Raw genomic sequence first — 25145 nt, forward strand, 5'->3', positions numbered from 1 at the left:
AACTTTGGTAAACCGGTGACTGATTTCTTCATCACAATGTTCCAACGCATGCACCAAACTCAGTGCAGTAGTATTTATTGAAACATACTGTTGCGTAGCTCCGCCTGTTTCCATGCAGTCCCTCCAACCTTCGGCTGTTTTCTCAATTAAAAATTCCACTTAAGGGAAATAGATTCGACGATAAAGAGACTGTTGAAACTAAAGCGACGAATGCACTAAAGGTGATTTCGAAGTCTGATTTTTAAGAGTGCTTTAATAAGTGGAAACATCGATATGAGCGTCTTATTCAATCAAATGAGGACTTCTTTGGAGGATGTCCCCCCCGGATGACGAAGATGAAAGCAAACGCTCAGAAATCGAGATTGGTCGGATTCTTTTGGAACAGACCTCGTATATTTTGCGGTGAATCGTCTAAATTACAAATTTTTTTGTCATCTACGTCATATTGACCATGTTTGGTGATTTTATAATTAATTTCTGGTAAGCCACGAGAGCCCTTGTTCTATTTGCGCTGAAATACGTTAATGCACATGATGGTACTAATAGGCAATATGTTTATTCTTTTTTTATATATTTTGAAAACTTATCATGTTGCTGTTTGACCTGTGAACTAATGTAACCTTTAAATCATTGACATTTCTTTATAATTGAGTTATTATAATATTCAAAGCATAAATTGCAACTTTAATCGATTCAATAAGAGAGTCTAGTTTTATACAGGCGAGTAACATTATAAACTCTTTTATTATCTGTATCATATTGTCCATTCTCTGTAATATTATATCCAATTTCTGGAAGACCACGAGAGTTCTCCTTTGTGTGTGTGAGAGAGAGAGAGAGAGAGAGAGAGAGAGAGAGAATGTTTTATAAATTTATAAATGAATGAGCTTAAGAAACTTATAGATGAATAACTTATAAATGATACTTATAAATGAATGAGCGCCTGGTTTTTCTCTCAAAGGAGTTCTTTGAAGGAAATACAGACTGCAGAAAGGCTCGCATATACATCTTATTGCCAACGCTAACGCGTATTGTTGTAGGTACTCTGGTTGCACGCCTTCATAATCGAACAAATCAGGTGGAGCAGTCAATCAGCAGCGATGCTTCTAATTTTTCTTCTTTTTGGCTATTCGCAACGTAAATCTTTCTATTGCCTCCTCTCCACGAATGCGAGCGTGTGCGATCACATGGTCACTTTCGATATGACTCGTGGCGTAGTGTCTCTCTCCTTTATCTGCCCCCTCACTTACCTCCCGCACCATCTGTAAGAAAAAGATACAAATTGTAGATATGAATAAATAGAAACCTTATCTACAGTATTGATATATAACACAGGTGATGGGAGAGAGAAAGAGAGAGCGACAGGCAGAGAGAGAGAGACATAAAGAGGAGTAATCTTACTTATTATACAACAATTTATTTAAAGAAATTAATTTTACAAAACAGATAATAGATTTAGATAGAGTACACTAGGTCAATGTTTATTACATTAATTTTTAAAAATTTAATTTTATGCTGCAGCAAAAATCAGCAGTTATTAATTACACAGGTATACGAGATTTTATATCACAAGCGAGCTATAGTATTCCTGAAGGATTTTGGTGCGCTAAATCTAAATCTGGCCCCAGAATTGTTCCATCATGTCAGGTTTTTGAGATATCCGAACCTAAAAGTGTAAAAAACACTGTTTCTTGATATATTTGAGGTTGTGTAGCATCGTAAATAACTTTGTTTACAAAAAACTATTTAAAGCATCTTAAAGTACAAATCATCCCTTTTTGAATCCCGTTGTGTTTGTCCAAAAATCTTTTTTCTTTCGCCGAGATATCGCATTTGGAACTTTTATATTTATGAATTTCTCAAAATTCGAAAATCCATTAACCCTTTGTTGTACGTATTTTTCTGTTCAGTGAATTTACTCGAACATTGTTACTCGGAGGTTTTGAGGGTCGCTGATCACGAATCTGAAGTCAACGCACACGCACGCATTTTTTCAAAATTCTAACAGCATAGATCGAAAGTTCAGACAATTTTACATCAGAAATGTCTATTCCTCATTTCTATTCCTGATAAAAGAGCAATTGAAAAGAATAAAAGAAAATCGACCACTTAGGGCTTAATGGGTTAATGGATTGTCGAACTTTAAGAAATTCATAAATATGAAAATTTCAAAATGGGATATCTTGGCGAAAAAAAAAATATTTAGACAAACTCAACAACATTTTGAAAAGGTTGATTTGTACTTTAAGATGCTTTGAATAGTTTTTTGTGATATCATTTATTTACGATGCTACATAACCTCCTTCTTTCCGAAATATCATAGCTGGCTTGTAATACAGAAAATGACCTATTATTTGTATACCTGTGTTATTGTGTAACGATCCAGTCTGATCTATCTCTATTTTTCGCTTTCTACTGCGCAATTTTTCAATTTCTTCTTTGACAGTAGGTATCTATAAATCATTTCGGATAATTTCATTCGGTATAAACCAATAGGCCCGTACTATATTGCGTAGGACTTTCGATTGAAATCTTTCCAGGATTTCGAGGTTCGAGTTAGAAGCAGCACCCCATAGTTGAATGCCATATGTCCAGACTGGTTTAAGTACAGCTTTATATAGCAGCAGATTGTTTTCGATCGACACCTTCGATTTTTTTCCGATGTGCCAGTACATTTTCCTCCATTTTGGACCCAACTGTTTACGTTTAGTGAATATACGCTCTTTCCATGTAAGTCTTCGGTCTAGGTGAATACCTAGATATTTTACTTGATTGCTTTGCGGAATATATTTCTTGTTTAATCTAATAGGAGGATAGGTATCTTTTCAAAGTGTGGATGTCGTATGTATCGATTTGCTTTCTGTTCGCGGTATCTGCGCTTCATGTGCATAGCACGAAAGTAGAGAGTAATAATTTATAACATTTTTTTTTGGTTGTTGTAAAAGTGAAAGTTTATTTGGAGATTCGGTCCTTTGTCGCTTAATGGTTTTTTTGCGGATGGGGAAAATCCAGAATATGAACATGTGCGGCAGTTCCAGCGGTGCGCGCGCGATACGAAAAAAAGGGTATGGTCGTCCAGCAAAAATAAACCTTGCATTTCTAATTGGCTCCACGAACAGGCCCAATGCTGGAGAAAATTCTCTGATCCTTCTTCAGGAAGGAGGAATCAGTCAGTAGTTCTCGAGAACTCGATCCTTGCACCTCGCAGCTCTCTCTCAGCACCTTCTTTTTCAGTTACCTAGTTGCTCTCTCAATTAACTGGCTGCTTTCAATTGTTTACGTCGTTGTGATAGTTTATCGTACTAGCCTTCACTGGTAACGTGTGTGCTGAATGTGAGTGCGAGTTCCTGGTCTTACATCACGTTCTGTGGATGACAGTTGTCGTGCCTTTTATCCTGTGACTTGTCGAACCCACGATCGCAACAAGGGCTACCGGCACCCATTGGCCTAGCTGAGGATATGCGTGATATCCTCTGAGACGTCTCCGACCCTGGGCAGTTCACACAGCAGCTACTCGGTCCTACTCTTAGGCGCAGCATAGTGCGGGCCGTGCCCGTGACCAAGACTTTGGCACTGTGCTGCTCTAGGAGACGACCTTCCTTCTCGCACAAGGTGCAATTAGCGTCGTGTGGTAAGCGAGTAGTTTTTAACTTGAATGGCCATTCACAGGCAAAGCGAGCCTGCCGAAATCTATTAATTATAAATAAGTAGCATAACTCTTTGTACATTTGTCGATTGTGTTTGCTCATATTTAGATGGCTTTTCCCTACTTATGACTGGGGTTTTTATGCCGGATAAATACGAGCCTAATTATACTTGATAAAATTATAATAAAAATAAATCCATATCCTTTATTTATTCAATATTCACGCATCATATCCGTATTAATTTTCAAAGAACTTGATATACATGAGACTTGTAAATTCTTTCTTATAGGTGATTCGAATTTCTGTGTTGATTACGACTATATTTAACTTGGAATTTCTACTAAAGAATTGTCCAATTTGTTCACTTTCATTTACTATTATTCTCTAGATGTTAAACCAATTTTGAAGGGGATTTTTTATGTAGTTTTGTAATGTTTTGGTTGCTATTGTTGTCTCTGGGTGTACTGTTGAAATTGCTGTATCATCTGTATATGTTGCTATCAAGATATTAATAGACTTTGGTAGGTCCGAGGTACATAATAGATATAGTATTAGACCTAGAACACTGCCCTACGATACTCCTGCTTTTATTAACCGATGTTTTGATACGTTTTTATTTACTTTAATTTGATAGGTTCTATTGTGCAGATAAGACTGTAACAATTCGTAGTGTGGCTGAGGAAAAAATCTCTTGAACTTGTACAGTAGGCCTTAATGCCAAACCTTACCAAAAGCTAGGGAACATCCAGGAATATACCAGTATAGTATTTTTTATGTTTGATAACTTTCCTCGCAACAAATACTATCTATTTTCTTGCTTGGAATGTGCCAGTAGTTATAAAAAATGCATCGCGATCATGCGAAGGCACGATGAAAACCGAAAGTCCATTTGTCTATTTTGTTTACAAAAAAAAATATTTTTTCTAGCAGTGGCGCTCTTAAAAAACATATTAATGAATTGATAAAATATGATGCAGAGAACGCCCGACTCCCGAATATTGTTTGTGGTTCGTGCAAAACTCTTGTTTATCGGTCTACAAAATTATCTGAAAGTGACGGAACTTATTTACTACCAGATTATTCAACATTGAACCACTGCCACGTAACAGTAGATCGAATTCTGCGAAACATTGCTCGTTCAAGCTCTGTGAAATAGGTAAAAAATGTAGACATGAAAATTTTGAAAATACACCAAAGTTATCGCAAGGACGACGGAAGAAGTACTGTGCAAAATATAAAACTTAAAAGTAATGTAACGTTTGACTCTATCTAAATAAATATTTCGGACTTTTTCTGTTATATTTGTAATCGCGTTTCCGAGAGTAGCAAGAAATTGACACGCATATACTCTACAGGGTGTCCCATTTTAAAGGAACCACCCCGAAATTTTCGACGGTTGGCGTTGTACAAAAAAATTGTTCAGACAATAGTTGTTTGGGACAATGGGGGCAACCTTTCTGTGAAATCCGATTTGCCCTTGAGATTCATTTTCAAGGTCATTTGAAGGTCAAAGTCATTTTTTGAATAAGAACCCATATTTTTGATCCCGGATTCGGAAAGAGCGGAAAATTCTACGTTCAGATAACGTATTATATGTGGGGTGCGGTTAACCCCCCCCCCGCCTAAGGTCATGTAGGGGTCAAATTTATGATTTTCTTCATCTATGCACAGGGATGATCGGGCAAGAGTAAGGTTAATTGTAATAAGCGAACAACTCGATAACCCAATAATCCAATAACCTGATAACCCCAATATCCCAAAAAAATTATAGGGTCAAACAACAGTGACCTTGAGCTAAAACTTCAAGGTTGATTTTGAAAGTCGACTTCATGTATTCAAAGCCTAATATTAAGCCTGTATTCACCTCACCCTTGCCCCGGTGGGATGGGGGGGGGGGGGGGGGTTAACCGCTCCCCCAACATAATACTTTATCTAAACGTAGAATTTCCCGCTCTTTTCGAATCCGGGATAAAAAATGGGGGTCCTTAGTCAAAATATCTCTTGGTTATTGGGTTATTGGGGTTATTGGGGTTATCGAGTTATTGGATATTGGAGTTATTGGGTTATTACAATTAACCTTACCCTTGCCAGATCATCCCTGTGCATAGCTGAAGAAAATCATAAACTTGACCCCTACATGACATCAGGCGTGGGGGGGGGGGGGGGTTAACCGTACCCCACACATAATACGTTATCTAAACGTAGAATTTTCCGTTCTTTCCGAATCCGGGATCAAAAATATGGATTCCTATTAAGAAAATGACTTTGACCTTCAAATGACCTTGAAAATGAATCTCGAGGTCAAATCGGATTTCACAGAAAGGTTGCCCCCATTGTCCCAAACAACTATTGTCTGAACAATGCAAGAGTGGTCAGCCTTCGTGCGCCATGGGCTGGTCTCTGCTAATTTTTCTGGGTTCTTCTCGGTAAAGAAAGCCGGCGCTGACTTTCACAGGCCGAAGTTCGCGCTGGCTAGGAAAGGTTGATACAAAGAAACGGACACTATTCAATGATATTACATATGGCGATCTCATTTATTGACGCCTTTTTACAAATATCGCTACAAGATTAACTTCGCCGCGGCGAGCGCGCTCGCTCAGCCTTTCCGCGACAGGAGTTCGCGGGATCACGCGAGCGAGATCGCTCAGCGTGCGCGATAAAATCAAAATACGCTAATGTCCGTAATCGAGCGAGAGCTGGCGCGAGAGAGATAAACTGGCTTTGGACCCACCGGATGCCGACGGTCCGTCGACAGAGAAACGACGCCGGCGAAAGCGCAGGCCCGCTGGAAACGGCGCCCTGGCGATGACCGGGACTGCTGCAGGAGAGGCCGCAGCACGGCCTTTGCCCCGGGAAGTCGCTGCTAGTCCGGGCTCGGCACGGAACACCTGGTTCTCCTGGCAAATAGCAGTCGCACTCCTGGCAGTCGTTCCTCTCTGGCCGAAATGTCCTCTCGTCCAGTCTCTCCTTAGGCGGCCCTAATTACTCGAGAGCTCGCGCCTAACTGCCCTTCTTCTCTCTTAATTTCTAAGCCTCGTGCCGCCGCGCTCCCACTTCTCTCGCCGTCAAAAATCAGTCAAAATCGCTCTCTCTCTCTCTCTCGCTCTTCTCGCTCTCACTCGCACTCACGGCGACACCTCGCCGATCGTTGCGCTCCTCTCTCCAGATCCTGCAACTACACAAGTATGTAGTCGCTATATAGCGTACACTTGGTCGCTGCGTTCACGCGAGGAGAGTGCCGCACACAGGGCCAGCGAGCATCACTATAGCCCTGTCACAACAATTTTTTTGTACAACGCCAACCGTCGAAAATTTCGGGGGGGGGGGGGGGGTTCTTTAAAATGGGACACCCTATATAATGGACAGAGTTTGGTAACTGTGAAGATAAATATTATATCGCCGGTTGGCGTATAAAATATGATTATTGAAGTCAAATTTTTTGATGCATTTAACAAGTAGACGCCGACTATTTTTATGTTTACTTTGACTGTGTTGGGTTTTGTTAAAAATGCGTTGGATGATCCGATGAGCTACTAAACTGGAGTTGGAATAAACTTTGTTCATGTAGTTTTTACACAGGAAGATTGTCCTTTTTTCGATGAACGGGAGTTTAGATTCAGACAATAGTATGTTGGTAGGAGTGCTGATGCGGTATCCTAAGGCGTATCTGATAGCAGGGTACTGGATTTTTTCTAATTGTTCTGATTGTTTGACTGTGTTCGGATAGTAGACAAAGCTACCTTAATCAATGATAGCACGCACGTAGCTTTTATAAAAAATTAGTAGCGTTTCAGGGTTAGAACCCCAAGAGATTCCTCTTAGAAACTTGATTAAGTTAGTGGTTTTAGCGTCTTATTAACTACGTCTTTGATGTGTTCTTTAAAGGTAAGACGATAACCGAACCTAATACGCAAGAATCGTGTGGTTTCACTAGAGAAAATTACATTATCTTTAACTGTAATGAATGATTTGCCTGGCTTGATACCTGTTTGATTGAAATGTAGGAAAATCGTTTTAGCAGGTGCTAATTCGAGTCCTATTTCAAGAAGGGTGTCATAGATAATGTTGATAGCTTTTTCTATGAGTCTTTTACGAGAAGTATTGTCAGCGAAATTGGCGACTTTGACAGATTTTGGAACACGATTACAAATAGTGGTTATATATATACAGAAAAGGAGTGGGCTAAGTACACCTCCTTGAGGAACGCCCCTGTAGACAGTCCTTGTACTCTCACCAAGTGCTTCGGTGTCAATAACTCTTTCCCATGTCAAGTGTTGAATAAACTTAATAAAGACAAGGGGACAGCCAGCTTCGGCTAGTTTTGTTAAAAGAATTTCAACATTAACATTATCAAAAGCACCTTGGATATCCAGGAAAGCCGCAAGGACATCCCTACGTTCAGAGAAAACCTCATTACCTTCAAGGGTTAGGCCCACTAGATTATCAATGGTGGATTGACCTTTTCTGAAACCAGTTTGGAATTCCAGAAGAATGTCATTAGTTTCAATCCACCATTGAAGTTTATTTTTCAGCATTGATTCAAATACTTTACATAAACAGGAACTGAGTGCGATGGATCTTACACCCTTACCACCAGGTTTGTTTATGAAATGAATATATGAATCTTTCCATTCCGCAGGAAACGAGCTGACTTTATACATTTCATTATAAATATCGACTAGTAAAAGCTTATACTTAAGTGGGAGACGTTGGATAGCTTCATAATCAATGACGACTTTGTGCTTTTGCTTTTAAGCGCAGTATTGAATTCTGCGAAGTTAAATAGGGATTCTAGCAGGGGATTTGGTTGGTATTTCGGTAATTCATCTGGATTGTTTTGGCACCAACTCGGGTTAATTTGATCGAGGCATTGATTGATGATTTTAATGTTTTGGTGGTTTTCAGATATGCTAGGAGGAGTGACTTTGGCCCATCTGTTTTTGAGTAATTTGCTGTTGTCCCATACATAACTTTGGTTAATCCTAAATTTAAGAGATTCAGCAAAATTACGAAAGTTGGCTCTTTTTTTAGACTCAAAGGTTTTGCGAGCAACTGCAACAGCCTTTTTATGTTCAAAATAATCGTGTTGGTTATTAGAAAATCTCCATTTCTTAACGGCAGCTCTGCGAAGTCTCTTTACTCTGTCGCATTCTGAATCCCACCAAGTAACTAAATTTCTGTGACAGGTGTGGATGCTCTATTAGCCTTAAAAACTATATCGGTAAAAATTGAGTATTTTTCGTTGGGTTGAGCTAGTACGTAGCCAACTTTAAGAAAATATATATAATTTTCCTCAAGATAAGTCAATGCCTTGACTCAGTCAGTTCGAGTTGACTTAATATTAAACGTTTTTTTCCGATATAAAAATTTGTTTACATTAACGTCATTGAAAATTGGAAAGTGATCTGAGCCCCAGGTTTCGTCATTCACAAAAACGTTGATTTTGTCACCAAAATTATTTGTGGAAAAATTAAATCTAAATTTGAGAAATAGTTTGAAATACGATAGTAAGTTAGGGAATCATTGTTATGTAAGAAGGTGTCAGAATTGAGGTAGGAATTCAAAAACTTTTCACCGTTGTCATTAGAATCTTTACTGCTGTGTGATGAGCGTTAAAATCGCCCATGATCAAGGTATGACTATTAGTATCGAGATTATTAAATATTTTATCCCAAGTGCTTTTTGAATGAATCGTACCTGGTGCTCTATAATATGAATGAATAATAATATTGGGTGAGGTATTGGTAATTTTGAAGCCCAGAGACTCAAATGATTGATCCGAGGTCCTTAGGTTAGTAAGAACGCAATACGCTAAATTAGATTTGATAAAAGCGACGATACCTCCTCCTTTTTTATGTTGCCTGTCTTTACGTAGAGTCTTAAAACCGGGAAAGTGGATATTCTGATCTTTATCATTGAGCCAAGATTCTACGCATAGTAGAATGTCGACGTGCTGGAGAATTTTAGGGATTTCTTCTATTCTTGACTTAAGGATTCTACAGTTCCAGAAAACAATTTTTAGGTCCGTTGATATTTCTTCAGCCATTATGGGAATGAATTAATTCTGTTTCACTGCCTGACTCGAATAAATCTTGATCATTCTCGGACAATTTTTTAATTATCCTACCACATCTAGCTTTGAGATTATTTTCTAAGATTAAGGATTTTATGTTGGTGAGCATATTGCATAAAGCCGGAGTATTGGTTGTAAATGCGAGAGCAATTTCAAGCACATTGCTCTTGCCGTACGTTTCAACTAAAAAATTTTAAGTTGATCATAGTTTAGACAGTACTTCATTGGATGGAGTTTAATGTCGTTTTTGACTGATTTTAAAGGAACGTCAAGATCTTCGCAAACTATATCCTCTTTCCGCAGGTTATTGACTACATTCGATTTTTTTAGTTTCTTGGAAGCAGGAGATTTAAGTGATGAGTTAGAGGAGCTGGAAGTGGAGAGAGCTACGTTCTTAAAGTCAACATTATTATTTGGAGCATTTGACTGATTTGGGATTTTGAATTCTTCAGAGCCAGCTAGCTGTGAAGAATGAGATTTATGAGGAACGAGCGCTACCGAGTCACGATTAACGACTTCGGATGATGATGAATTTTCTTGTGGTGAATGTATAATTGGATTATCGTTAGGTGTTGATGGTGAAGTGACATCACTGCCTTGAATCTGAGAAATAGATGAATTAATTTGTTTAGCTGTAGTTTCGATGTTGTTATTCCTCGGACATTGCTTAGCGATATGGTCAGTATGATTGCAAATAAAACAGCTGGTAGAGTCAGTGCTAAGAAAGATCCAGTAGTTTGTATTGTTGTAGTTGATTTAAAGCGAATCTGGCAAACGCGACTCATCTTCATCCTTAATATATACTTGTCGACGGAAAGATAGTATATGAGTGCGTCCTGGTTTACTTGTACTAGTTACTTCGTATACAAGTTTGATTCCTTTGCATTCTAGCGCACTGATTAGAACTTTATTTGAGATGATAGGATTAATATTGGAGATAACAACGCGTTTATTTCTTTCCATTAGTGGGCGAATTTGAAGCTCTCGATCTCCGACTTTAATTGATTGACTAGACTGTTAACAATCTCTATTGAAGAAAGAAAAACACAGACACGACTTCCAGAAATTTCAGACATAAACTTGATATTGTTGACATCTGTAATCTTTTCTAAACCATCAATGTAATCATCAATAGATAATCCATCAATAGCTTCAATCACTATTGCTTGATCACTTTTTGGTTGATAAGTTGCTTGAGCGTGAGAGGGAGAAACTTAATGAGAGAGAGAACTTTCGATAATTTGGGATGTAGCATGGCATTCATTTATAAAAACCATTGCTAGATTAAATGCAAGCAGTCACACAGACTGCGAACAGATCACAACGGAGATTCGCGGCAATAGTCGATTATTATGAAGCACGAAACAATAACCATGCTAACATAATAACTCACTGTCGCGAAGTAAACACAGCAAACTCAGCTGAGTGATGATACATGTCTACTCGTTAAGACGACTGATAGCCGACTGGGAGCATTTTTCTGCCTTGATGTTCACTGTTTAAATTAAACCGCTTTATTGGCTTATAGGTCGTGGTTCTCGGAGGAACAACTGGTAAAAATTGTCAAATAATAATAAGGTGGTGCTCATCGTGTAACATGAAAAAAAAAGAAATAAAAAATTTATTAATAGTAATCTTATAAACTAATACGACAGTGTAATTCGGAGTACGGAGAGTTGGCCGTTGGCATTTCGGACTGCTTCACGAAAAATTAAATAATTTTATTTTCAGAATAAAACAGCTCGTTACAACCCCAATGATAGCCCATAAGAACCTCTAATCGGCAAGCGTACAACATTAAATATCATAACATGAGCTTTCATAGCCTATTTTCCATGACCATCTATCAAGATGATTTATATTGCTATAATTTTGGAACTAGCGTAGGTAAACACGTTATTTTGTTCGTGTGCTTCACTAATAACGTTAGTTTCTTTTCTTATGAAAACGTTGACGCTTCATATTAATGGATTATTGTAAGGAATTCCGTTTATGATTAGCATGGTTATTATCTTCTCTTTTCAAAAACTAGCAGTAATCTTTCATATTTTCATCCCATCATCTTTGGTAATTTTGCTCTTTTTGTGGAAGTCTTGATGAAAACGTTCCCTCATTTCTTTGTGTTTACGCAGTATTTATGTTTTGCACGGCTGTCCTAAGACACAGAAAACAAAGATATTTTGTGTTTTTCAGATTGTAAATCTAGAACTAGGTTTATTATCTTAAAGTTACCACACATTAGTAATTTATATGTGTTGTATTGCAGCTTTTCATTATCATAAGATTTTTTCAATAATAGTTGAATGATTTACATGAAGAGCTGTGTATGTGTTACGGTTATGTAACAAGTCTGCTTTAAGGCTGTCCGTAGAAGAGTCTATGAATAGATGCCAATCCATTCGGATGGTTCGAATTTCACCTTAAACTGTAGGTCCAGTCATGATGCGTAAAATATTTTATCCTCCTATACCATTTAAAAAAAATAGTCAGGGAGGTAAGTCTGTATATTCACGACTATAAGAAACCACGACTAATGCGTACAGGTACTTAGTTTACCTCTGCAGCGTTCCACATGGACGTAGTTCTTGAAGTAACAATAACAATAACAATAACACCAGTTGTCTGGCTTATATATATATGTATATATCTACTTTATATAAATAAAGAAGGTCCGTAATGTAGTTACAGTAGACAAGCCCCTTTCCCATTCAAAAAAACTTAACAAACTCTGTCCTCTTTTTCAATATACAGTTACTTAGACATTCATTTCTTGAGTCTTGAAGTGCACAGCTCAGCTTTATCTTTAAGAAGATTGAGATAGTGAATGGAATCGTCTAATCCAGCTTGATCAAACAATTTCAGACTATCATCTTTAGAACTGTCTTCAGAAAAAAGGTCCAACGATTTTTCATTAGAATGAACATTTTATTCCGTGGAAAAACTTTTACCACCAATTTTGGCTGGGGTCACGCTTTTTACATCAGGATATTTAATTTTGTGCAAATATTTTTTACTGAAATCATGCGTATTACATTGACAAAAGTAGTAATTTATATTGTGATCCTGTGGTTCGTGCCAAATAGTTGGTTCTAGTACATTGAAGGAGTTTCTTGTGTTCCTATGTTGATAAGTTTTTTTCTACAATTATTGCAAATTGTCGTAAGTCCTCAAGGTTTGCCCAAGTTTTTCATCGACGATCCGTAACACTTCAAATATGAAGTTTTGGTCTGATCATTAATTAAACGACTGCAAGATTCCGTTTTGCACTTTTCGCAAATAGGAGGGTGGTTCGATAAGTACTTAGCCTATAAAAGAAAAACGAAAATTTTGGAAAAGTGGCGTTTTATTTTTCAACATAGTCTCCTTTTAGTTCGATACACTTGGCCTAGCGATGCTCTAACTTCTTTAACCCGTCTGAAAAATACGTTTCCTCAAGGTCTGAAAAGTAGGCTTCCGTGGCAGCGATTACCTTCTCATTCGACTCAAATTTCTGCCCGGCGAGTGACTTTTTCAAGTTTGGAAACAAAAAGAAGTCGCACGGTGCTAAATCTGGAGAATACAGTGGATGGGGCAATAATTCGGCATAGTACAACCCTGTGACCATTTTGCCCCTCTCCAGGTAGTCGATGTAGATCACACCTTGTGAATCCCAGAAAACGGTGGCCATCACCTTTCCGGCCGATGGGTTGGGTTGGGTTGGGTTGGGGCAGTCTTCACCTTCTTCGGAGTACCTTCGCCGGGTAAAGTCCACTGTTTCGACTGTTCCTTGGTCTCTGGTGTATACCAGTGGATCCATGTTTCGTCGACTGTCACGAAACGACGCAGAAACTCCTCCGGATTGAGTTTAAGCAGCGTCAGACATTGCTCTGAAATTGCCTCACGGTTGCGCTTGTTGTCCGGAGTGAGCAAACGCGGCAGCCATCGCGTCGACAGCTTTCTCATGCCCAAAATTTCATGCAGGACATGACCCACGCGGTCTTTTGAGATGCCTACGATCTTAGCTATCTCGCGCACCTTCAATCGTCGATCTGCCAATACGAGATCGTGAATTTTTGTCACGTTATCCTCTGTGGTAGCCGTTTTCGGAGCACCTGGACGTGGCTCTTCAAAAATCGACGTACGACCACGTTGAAACTCGTTAAACCAATTTTTGATGGTCACCATCGAAGGAGAAGAGTTACCATATACAGCATTAAAGCGCTTTTTGATTTTGCTGCACGATTTCCCTTCCAAAAACAAGAATCGAATCACCGACCGATACTGCTCTTTTTCCATTTTTCAAAAATCAACGGACACACTTGCTTTCACACGCTCTCAAAAATAAACTATATCTCCGATCTGGCTGAAATTTTGACAGTAACCATCGAGAAGGTTGTACTACGTGATAGAATATTTCTTTTGCGAGAGTGGCGCCATCGGGCGGTGAGGCTAAATACTTATCGGACCACCCTCGTATATCAGAATGTACTTACTTTCTCAAAAAAAGGAGTTCTTAAAATTTTTTTACTTTTTTGAATGAAAAATAAAATAAAATTTATGTAACTATTTATGAATTCGACTAAATATAAAAAGAATCAGTAATACGCTTCGACTTAATCTAACATGAACAATGGATAAAATAAAAAGTTAAAAGCACTCGCTACTTAGTAATACAATACAGCAAAAATTCAACTGCTATCCTTGAACTTAATGTTTGATATTGATAAGATAAGGGTAAAGTGCTAGAAAAGCTTATAAGAGCATAAGCAGCATAAGGCAGGACTACGGGCGACGTTGTTACATTATGTACGAATAACGTTCAAAATAAAACAAAAGTACCAATATTTGAAAAAGGTTCAAAAGTCGCTCCCAGCTTCTCTTGGAACGTCTGTCTCTCCTCTGCACTACTGCGGAAGCGCATGAGGAGCACTCCATCCTTTGTTTTCCGATATCCGGAGATGCTTACTTTTGAGCACTCGGGATTAATCTCGGTTTTCAGCCGGCGCAGAGTGTCGGCGTACGTCTGTCCGTCCCATGACTTCACCAAGATAACGTTGCCCCTCCTTTTCGGGGAGGGCCAACCACCCTGGGGCGAGTATTTTCTGTCCAGTTCGTCTGCGCGGTTATCGCCGTCATCGAAGTTGGTGGTCGCTTCGTAGCGGCGTTCATCGTTTGTCTGGTCAGGGTCATCGTTGCAATAGTTAGTCGGCTTTTTCGTCCTCTTTTGGAGGATGGAACCCACTCCTATCCGTCCGCTCTTCTTTAATAGGTAGCGGCTTGCTCAGGCGCTGGTCGTTTCCCTCTTCCTTTTCTGTCTATTTATCGTTTCGTTAAAGCATTTTCCAGGAGGGGCTTCAAGCGGTCGCATTCACTCCATATGCGATCTCTACTACCTCCTTTATAACATTCATTCCTGTCGTTATAACTGTTCTGATGTTTCTCTGGATCTTCGTTTGGGCCTCTATCCTTTCGAGCACCGAATTAATACGTCTGAGCTGCGGTCGAACAAGCTGGAGGCTTTCCGTCGTCTGTCCGTTGTCCGCGGTCGTATATAAATAACAGTATTAACCCATTATTACCCATGCAAAATCCAGGCTAGATCTATACTAAACTAATCATTGGATCCTGTCAAAATAGAAGAAAATTTATCCTTGTATTTTCTTTTTGCGATTCTAATTATTTATGTGAAATGATTACAACAAATTAAAAAAAAATTTCTGTTAGATTCTATTTTGTTAGTAAATTATCGTTGTATAATAAAATATTCAACATTATTTAAAAATCAAGATTTCATTCTAACCAAATCATGATCTTAATCTAATTTAGACATGATTTTTTAAGTGATCGGTTTGGTTCAGGTTACAGATTACATATATACAAGAAAATTCAAAAAAGGTTTTCTACTTATTTTTTTCGCGTTGGATCGATTGGTATGATCAGTTTTTTTAAAGGACCCCGCACTAACCTTAAGGAAATTGGCCCTTGAATTTTCTTATAATATAGATTTTGATGTCATAAACGAAAGTCCCAATGGGCACAAATTCTAGAAATTAACGGTTATTGAAAAAAAACTGATTAAATTCTCTTATTTTAGGCTTTCGACGGAGGTTATGGTTGACAGGTAAAAAAAATAAAATTTGCTTTTGAATGCTCCGGTACGAAGAATAACAATTAATATATTCGTTGCTTGCTCGAGTATTAATTGCGGCTAGCTCGGCTTTCCGTGTGCTGGGCCATAGGATTGGCGTTCCAAGACATTATTAAAATATTTCATTATCATTATTAAAACAATTATATATAATAAATTAATTGTTAATTATGTGAAATAAAAATAATAATTTATTGTGGAGACGCGCTGCTAAGTTAATGATTACAGACCCTGGAAGGCATTAAACTATATATGAGTGTAGCGCTTCGTAATCAACAATTACACGTAAGATTTCATTCATTGCGATATAATGGTTGCTACCTTTTTTCAAACCAGACATCTATCTATAACTTCTTTTACTAATAATATAAACGATTGCCGCGGATCAGTTTTCAACCGTTGATAAGAGCTCCGGATATTTTTTTATCGTCGATTAACGTTCTAGAGTATTTTTTAATCTTTGATAATTACTTTCGAGTAGTTTTTAATAAAAGATAATTATCCTGAAGTAGTTTTCAATCACCACGAGCATATTCTACGGCAAAAATAAGTAGCAGTATTATCAACGTCTCTTCTTATTTACGTCTAGACTTACGTTCATTTTTTTGTAAACAAATGGACCAAGAATAAGATTGAATACGTAAGTAGCGAGAATTACGAGTTAATCTAGACAAAGCCAATCTGCAAGGCAATCAATATCGATAGTTTGTGCTTATTTAAGAACGCAATACGATTGTTTTATTATAAAACTGTATCGCCATCACTATTCTATCGTTACGCAAGCTCATTAGAAAATATGTTAGAGAGCTTGCGAATCATGTCTGGCAGTACTTGATGATGATGAATAATTTTTTAAACAATGGGAAAAATACCAGTCTTTGAAATTTAGCTAAAAGTGCGAAGGTGTTTATTAAATATCGCATGATGAGTGTGCAACTCTTTACAGCAATTGATCTTCCCGATTATTTTTCCATTGACATTATAAACATCTATTAGGCGAAAAAGCCACACGTTTGGATTACTAACGAGTGTTGCTTGTTCACTGAGATACTCTGAAGAGCATAAAATAAAGTACTTATGATCTCCGAAAATTAGCATCGGCTGCATTTTTTTTGTGATGAAATGAGCCGCTTATTTTGAAAGTTTTGCGTTAGAATGAATTTAAAAATATACGTATAAGATACTAAGAAGTCATACTGCTTAAGCGTATCTAAGGATGTTAAATTTAAAGTCCCTGTTAAAATAGTGGCAATTATTAAGTAAATAACGTGCGTTTTCTTATCAAGAATGGAGTTGGGCCACTTTCGAAATTAACAGCCAGATTCATTCTAAAATTTGAAGGTGCCCAAGTCCATTTAACATAATTTAAGATGTTTTAAATTGAAAAAAAAGAATACGGAATTTGTTTTGCATATGTTGAAAACACTTTGGAAACATAATTTATGCGATTCAAAACATTTTTTAATTACAGAACATAGAAAAGTACAAACATAAATTTTTGTTGTGTATTAATACAAATTAATACACAACTATATGTACGACATTTATTAAATAAACCTTTCTGAAGTCGGTAACAGATCCGCTGATAAAGCGTTAAGCTTGAAAAAGTTGACAACATCTAACTTGTATTTCATTTGATTAATCTACATTGATCGATAAACACAAGATTACACATAAACATGGAAAGCCAATCTTTAAATCTGAATATAACTAGTAATAGAGAATAATAATTTTTTATAGTTTAAAATCTGTAAATATTTCTCATTCTTTTCCTCGTGAATATCTCAAAGTTACAAAACATTTTTATATTTCTCTTTTATTAAATAAAAAATCTGAAAATCGCAATAAATTGAAATTCTGCAAATTTGATCTCAAGTTTTTACTCTTTAAATTTCAATGTTAGAAATACTACCTGTAACCTTGATTCTTTTATCAGAAGATTTTGATGTAAGATGGATGTTAAAGATTTTTTTCAGAATTATTAATCCCATAACGCGTTAATCATTATATCGAATTCGTTAGAAGTCTTTACTTTGATTACTAGTATCTTTGGTAGGGTAATAATTAATTTTATTTGTACAGTGGATTAATCTTGCCCATGATAATGTAAAATTATTTTTTGTATACCTTTGATTTTTTAGGATGCAAGAAAAAATGCTTGCGACACCACTCTTGTTCAAGCAACAACTAGCATGGAACCAATTGGGCGGATACAAATGCGTACGAGACGTACCCTACGAGGTCATTTAGCCAAAATATATGCCATGCACTGGGGAAGTGATTCCAGGTATGACGATAAGTTTATGTATAGATGACTAGAAATATGTATAGGTATACAAATGTATAATACAAAAAATTTTTTCCATACACAAAGATTTGAAAATATCAAATATTTTAATAAAATAAAATATACTTTTGATTGTCAATAAAGTACATATTCCCATAGGCAATAAATTTCGAAATACTACCTGAGAAAGATATTAATGAGTTTATGGTTATTATTCATTTATTCAGTTACTCAAAATATAATATTCCTACGTGACTTTAATCTGTAAAAATTCAAATAATGAGCTTACAATATATCAAAACTTGTTCGGGGTGTACGAGGGTGGTCCGATAAGTACTTAGCCTCACCGCCCGATGGCGCCACTCTCGCAAAAGAAATATTCTATCACGTAGTACAACCTTCTCGATGGTTACTGTCAAGATTTTAGCCGGATCGGAGTTGTAGTTTATTTTTGAGAGCGTGTGAAAGCAAGTGTGTCCGTTGATTTTTGAAAAATGGAAAAAGAGCAGTATCGATTCGATTCTTGTTTTTGGAAGGGAAATCGTGCAGCAAAATCAAAAAGCGCTTTAATGCTGTATATGGTGACTCTTCTCCTTCGATGGCGACCATAAAAAATTGGTTTAACGAGTTTCAACGTGGTCGTACGTCGATTTTTGAAGAGCCACGTCCAGGTGCTCCGAAAACGGCTACCACGGAGGATAACGTGACAAAAATTCACGATCTCGTATTGGCAGATCGACGATTGAAGGTGCGCGAGATAGCTAAGATCGTAGGCATCTCAAAAGACCGCGTGGGTCATGTCCTGCATGAAATTTTGGGCATGAGAAAGCTGTCGGCGCGATGGCTGCCGCGTTTGCTCACTCCGGACAACAAGCGCAACCGTGAGGCAACTTCAGAGCAATGTCTGACGCTGCTTAAACTCAATCCGGAGGAGTTTCTGCGTCGTTTCGTGACAGTCAACGAAACATGGATCCACTGGTATACACCAGAGACCAAGGAATAGTTGAAACAGTGGACTTTACCCGGCGAAAGTGCTCCGAAGAAGGCGAAGACTGCCCCATCGGCCGGAAAGGTGATGGCCACCGTTTTCTAGGGTTCACAAGGTGTGATCTACATCCACTACCTGGACAGGGGCAAAACGGTCACAGGGCTGTACTATGCCGAATTATTGGGCCGATTCGACGTCGAATTGCAGAAAAAACGGCCCCATTTGGCGAAGAAAAAAGTGCTCTTCCACCATAACAACGCACCGGCTCACACCTCCGCCGTCGCCATGGCCAAATTGGTCGAATTAGGCTACGAACTGCTGCCCCATGCACCATATTTTCCAGATTTAGCCCCGTGCGACTTCTTTTTGTTTCCAAACTTGTAACGGAATTATTTAAGCCGACTATTCAAGGGAATATTTTGCTCGCGGCCGTCCGCACAGTATTTATCAAAAGGAGGGCTCGGGAGGCACGAATGCTCCCACGACTGAATGGCACACCGAGCGTGTGTACCAATCGCGCACGAATTAAAGGACAGTTGGAAAACGAACGGGTTGACGCAGTAACATATGACACATGTATATATATATATATCAAAATTTATTAATACAATACAATAAAAGAAAGTAAAAAAAAAGAAACACAAATTAATAAGTAGACGGAGCATGCACGCTTCGTCTCACAAATCGGCAAAATTCGCTAATCCGCTTAATCCGCTCAATCGGATTATCGGCAATCACTGCCCGATAATTCGACTAAGCCTATTCGCTCGCGAACGCACCCGCGACCTCAAAACCCGGCAACGGGGGCCGGCATCACTGCCCGACCTGCACCGTTGCACCCGCGAACACCCCCGGACATGCAAGAGAGCGAGGGAAGGAGAGAGAGAGAGAAAAAACCGGCACCGACCTCGCCGACGGAGACTGCAACAAAGCTGGCCGCGCCCGGCCACCGGCTACCGCTCGCTACTGCTGCTACCGCTGCTACTCGCTGTTGTTGCTGTTGTTGACAACCGGCCGCTGCCACCCCTGGTTGCTGCCGCCGTCGACCGCTGTTGCCAACCGGCCGCTGCCACTCGCTGCTGCCGCTGCCGTCGGCTGTTCCCCAGCCGCTCGCCGAACGCGCGCGCGCCGGCGGTACGGGCTTCGCCGTTACCCGCGCACACCGGTGCTGGGCGGCAAGGCTTGGCTGGGCGCGACCCAGCAACTCACTCCACGCACGAGAAAAATTACCACCGATGCGCGCCCACACACCGGATGCGCATCCACAAACAAAACGACGACGAAGCACCGCACCGCTTCCAAAACCAACGAAAAATCAACCAAAATCGGCGACGAACGAAAACAACGCGCGCACGCGATCGGCCAGCCCAAACGATACTGCCGATTTTCCCCCCCGGCCGCGCACGCGTCGGATGCGTGCGTAGCCCGCGCTCTCTCCATCCCGCTCGCTCTCCCGCATGACGATCCTGGCAACGGATCGTCGCCTCGTCGGCCGCCTCCAGCTCCGCCAATGCCCATTCGCCGCACCTCAACCAGAGAAAATGTAGGCATGAGAGTGTATACAAATACACCCTCAGCCCGGGCGCAACGAACGGACGAGAGAGAGACAAAGTAGAAGCCGGCAAGCCGAAATTCTCCGTCACAAACTTGAAAAAGTCACTCGCCGGGCAGAAATTTGAGTCGAATGAGGAGGTAATCGCTGCCACGGAAGCCTACTTTTCAGACCTCGAGGAAACGTACTTTTCAGATGGGTTAAAGAAGTTGGAGCATCGCTGGGCCAAGTGTATCGAACTAAAAGGAGACTATGTTGAAAAATAAAACGCCACTTTTCCAAAATTTTCGTTTTTCTTTTGTAGTCTAAGTACTTATCGGACCACCCTCCTATTTGCGAAAAGTACAAAACGGAATCTTGAGTTAGAGCATTTTTTAGTTTTTATCAAGCTCTATCTGAATCACTGGTCAAAAAATTATTTTCGACAAAACCGACGGGCGCACGGGCATTTTTTCCGGCAAGTAAATTTTTTTAAACATTTGCTATCTCCGTAAATTCTAAAAATTCGAAAAAATGTGTAGGAGAAAAAATATTTGTTTTTGCAAGTAGAATACCGCGCACGTCTACATCAGATGAAAACATTGATAAAGTGAAGAAAATAGTATTGGCCAATCGTCGAATCACTGTTAGAGAAGTTTCTTAGGATCTAAACATATCGATTGGCTCATGCCATTCGATTTTAACCAATGATTTGGGCATGAGTTGGGTCGCCGCGACATTCATGCCAAAACTGCTCAATTTCGACCAAAAACAGCATCGCGTTCATATTGCTCAGGATATGTTGGACTTGGTCCGTGATGACCTAAATGTACTTCAAAGGATCATAAATGAGATAATGATGAGATCAGTGATGAATCATGGATTTATAGTTATGATATGGAAACCAAAGCTCAATCATCCCAATGGAAGCTGCCGCATGAGCCAAGACTGAAAAAAGCGCAACAAGTTCGGTCGAATGTGAAGATTTTGCTTACAGTTTTCTTCGATTACAGGGGCGTGGTGTATCATAAGTTCTTGCCACAGGGTAGTACGGCCAATAAGGAATATTACCTGCAAGTTATACGCAATTTGCGCGAAGCAATTCCCCAGAAATGTCCGGATTTGTGGAAAAACAAAAACTGACTTTTGCACCATGATAACGCCCCTGCTCACACATCGTTGCTTGTGCGCGAATTTTTGGCCAAAAACATCACAATAAAGGTGCCAGAGCTATCGTATTCCCCAGACCTGGCCACCTGTGACTGTATACTGTTCCCAAAACTGAAGAGGCCCATGAAAGGACGACGCTACGCCACGATTGGGGAGATAAAGATGGCATCGAAGAAGGAGCTGAACAAGATCACAATAAATGATTTTTTTAAGTGCTTCGAGGGTTGGAGAAAACGTTGGTATAAGTGCATTATATTCGAGGGGGATTACTTTGAAGGACATAGAATAGATATTTATTTATTTAAAGAAATAATTTTTGAAAATATAGAAAATTCGCGATACTTTTTGAACAGACCTCGTACATCGCCATCAACAGGAACATCCGTACACACAGCCATCGCAACAACAACAGCAACATTAATAGCCACAAGAGCAGCTTACAGGATAGCGATGGAGGGCAACAGATCTGAAGGACGAGGTCGGTGCTGCGATTCTCTCTCTCTCTCTCTCTCTCTCTCACACACACATGTTTCGGGTGTCATTGTTATGCGGGTAGAGTGGCAGACCTGCCAGCTACTTCGCCGCTACTACACCGACTGCGGCCGTTAACAAATTGTTATGGACGCATTACAATTGTGTTGCGGAGCGCGGGAGGAGTAGGGAAGGCGGATCGGCTGTCAATCCTGCTAACGATTCGTACTTCGTCGGGAGCGCGAAGAACTTATCATGTGCAGGCGCACCGACGGTGACATTGTTGTTACTATGTTATATTGTTTGTTTCTTTTGTTGATATATTTACTTGTTAAGTCTGTTATTGAATAAATTTGTTGCCTATTAACTTCTGTTCGTTGCTTCGCCAGATAATTCTTCATTCCGAAATGAGCAACGCTCATTTTGATCCGTTTTGGCTTGGCGGATCATTCAGTCGTGATAACGTTCGATTTTCCCGAATCCTCTCCTTTTAAATAATTTGTACGAACAGCCGCGTGCTACCTGAAAAGAGAACGGTCGCTAGGTATTTCGTTACAAATTTTAAATGTTTTTCATCATGATTTTTGCAAATTTTAGTTAATATGGGCAGTAGACTGATTGTACTGATTTTATGGGAAGTTATTTATTTAACTTTACATTTAGCAAAATTACAAAAAAAATAAAATATAATAAAGTTCAAAAAATGTTTATGATGTTTGGTGCGTTGCTATAAAAAGTTGTACTACGTTAGATATAGTATTCTAATAATCAACAGAACGCGTAGTCAAAATTTCTTACATGTGCTTGATAATTTAAAAAAAAAGAATTTATGTACAAGCAGGTTCAGGGTTTTTAGAAAATGCCCATACTTTAATTTCAGAGTGAAGAATATAGTTTTAATATGATATTATTCAACTTCTAATTTTTTTTATTTAAAACATTATAACTAGAATTCACCATTGTTGATTTTGTATCTTTCTTATTTCAAATAGCGTTAGTATGTAAGTAGCCATTAACGTGAAAGTAGTATTATTCTGTCTAATATTGTAGTGAAATTTAAAGCAGCATTTATTCTGCCCAGTTTTTATATAGAACTTATTTTGACATTTTTGTGAAAATAAAGTACGAATATTATAGTATTTTTACTTTTGTTATAAATAAAATATGTATAGTTCTAAAAGAACTAATTAAAAAAAAAAATAATTAGATGGTATATAGTCTTCGAACTTGCTTAATACGAGAGGAGTTGTTTGATGAAGAAAAGCTCGAAAAGCAGAGTGGAAATGATAGTGAATATTCTCAAGAAAAAGATTTTTCAGAATCTTCTAAAGAGGACGATGTTGATATGAAGGATACCAAATTGAAAGAATGTCTTTTGCAGTCACGAGCTCGAGGACACCCGATTACTAAGCTAAGAAGTGAAAAAGGATTTCTTTGAGATACGAGATTTGAGTCCTTGTCGACGTTTAGGTATATAAAAATTAATTTTTTTTACTTACTTTTTCCTTTCTTTGAAATCAAATTCGAAATTTTTGCTCTAAAATAAACACTCGTAGGGGCCATCCATAAATTACGTAAGAGTATTTTTTCACATTTTTCACTCCTCCCTCCCCTCATGTAAGAAACCATAAGATTTTTCATAACTCCCCCTCCCCCTTCCCTACCTTAAGTAATATCTTACATGACATAATTAATTTTTTTTAGTATAAAAAATCTTTACAACTTCTAATTATAACATTTATTAATATATTTGTTATATTATAAATACATATACAGGATGTAACAAAAGTAACGAAACATCCAAAAGATTTTCCAGCTTACAATATTTTTATAAATACTGAAGGTCACTCTTGTAGTAAAATTCAACGAGGAATCCAATGATGACCTTGAATTTGACCTTAAGCTTGACCTTCAAGGTCATGTCAAGGTCAACTTTTTTTTTTTCAAATGGGAACTTCTAGTTTTTATTTCAGAAATAGAAAGAGCGAATAATTTTACATTTAGATATGAACTTGACCTCGGGTCAAAGTAACCCCTGAGGTTCATTTCAAGGTCATATTTAATTTTAATGACGAATTAAATAAATGGAAGAACGATATTAAAAATTAAACAAAAGAATATTCTATGTTTAAACAACAAGTTGTAAGAAATAATAAATATTTTAATGCACGTAATTTAAATGAAAAAAATAATGTCTTATGCTAAAACTAAGGATGAAATAAATAAAAATGTAACATCATTATTTTCACAATTTATTCATCAAAAGCGTTAGTAGATACAATAGGTCAGTACAAATAGATGAATAGCGAAATATATCATTATTTCATTAATAATAATTCATCATTATTTAATGACGCGTCCCCTTGCCTCTCATGTTAAAATAGTGTATTCTCATTAGAGCATATGTTCGAAAACATTACCTTCAGCTGCTTGGCAGAGAGCTATCCTATCATAAAAGTGATCCACCGCCTTCCTTATTATTTCAGCATCAATAAGTGCTGCTTCTTGAATAATTCTCTGCCTCAATTCTTCTAAGTTTTTTGGTTAAGTTCTCTAAACTCTTTCTTTCAAATATCCCCAAAAGAAGTAATCGAGAGGAGCTAAATCTTGTGAACGCGGTGGCCACTCAAATTCTCCTCGTCTACCAATCCATTTATTAGGAAATGTTTCATTCAAAAATCTTACAACGTGTCTTTCAAAATTGTCCGATGCCCATTTTATTGAAACCAAATATTCTCAAAATTTTCACCTGATATTCGTTTAATTTCCGGTAATATTTCATTTCGTAACATTGTTTCATAACTTGCAGCATTTAGATTACCATCAATAAAAAAGGACCAATTAATCTATT

General features: G+C 38.3%; 1 protein-coding gene across 1 annotated transcript in view; it reads left to right on the plus strand.

The window, feature by feature from the left end:
* LOC131665279 (guanine nucleotide-binding protein G(I)/G(S)/G(T) subunit beta-1) overlaps positions 1–25145 on the plus strand; it is a 265346-nt gene that overhangs the window by 92117 nt on the left and 148084 nt on the right. Inside the window, exon 3 of the mRNA XM_058937065.1 lies at positions 17989–18134. Coding sequence (XP_058793048.1) covers positions 17989–18134 — 146 coding nt within the window. The remainder of the gene's footprint in view (positions 1–17988; positions 18135–25145) is intronic.

The sequence above is a fragment of the Phymastichus coffea genome, unplaced genomic scaffold, assembly GCF_024137745.1.
Source record: "Phymastichus coffea isolate CEN01 unplaced genomic scaffold, Cenicafe_Pcof_1.1 PCOF00049, whole genome shotgun sequence".
NCBI classification, from domain to species: Eukaryota; Metazoa; Arthropoda; class Insecta; order Hymenoptera; family Eulophidae; genus Phymastichus; species Phymastichus coffea.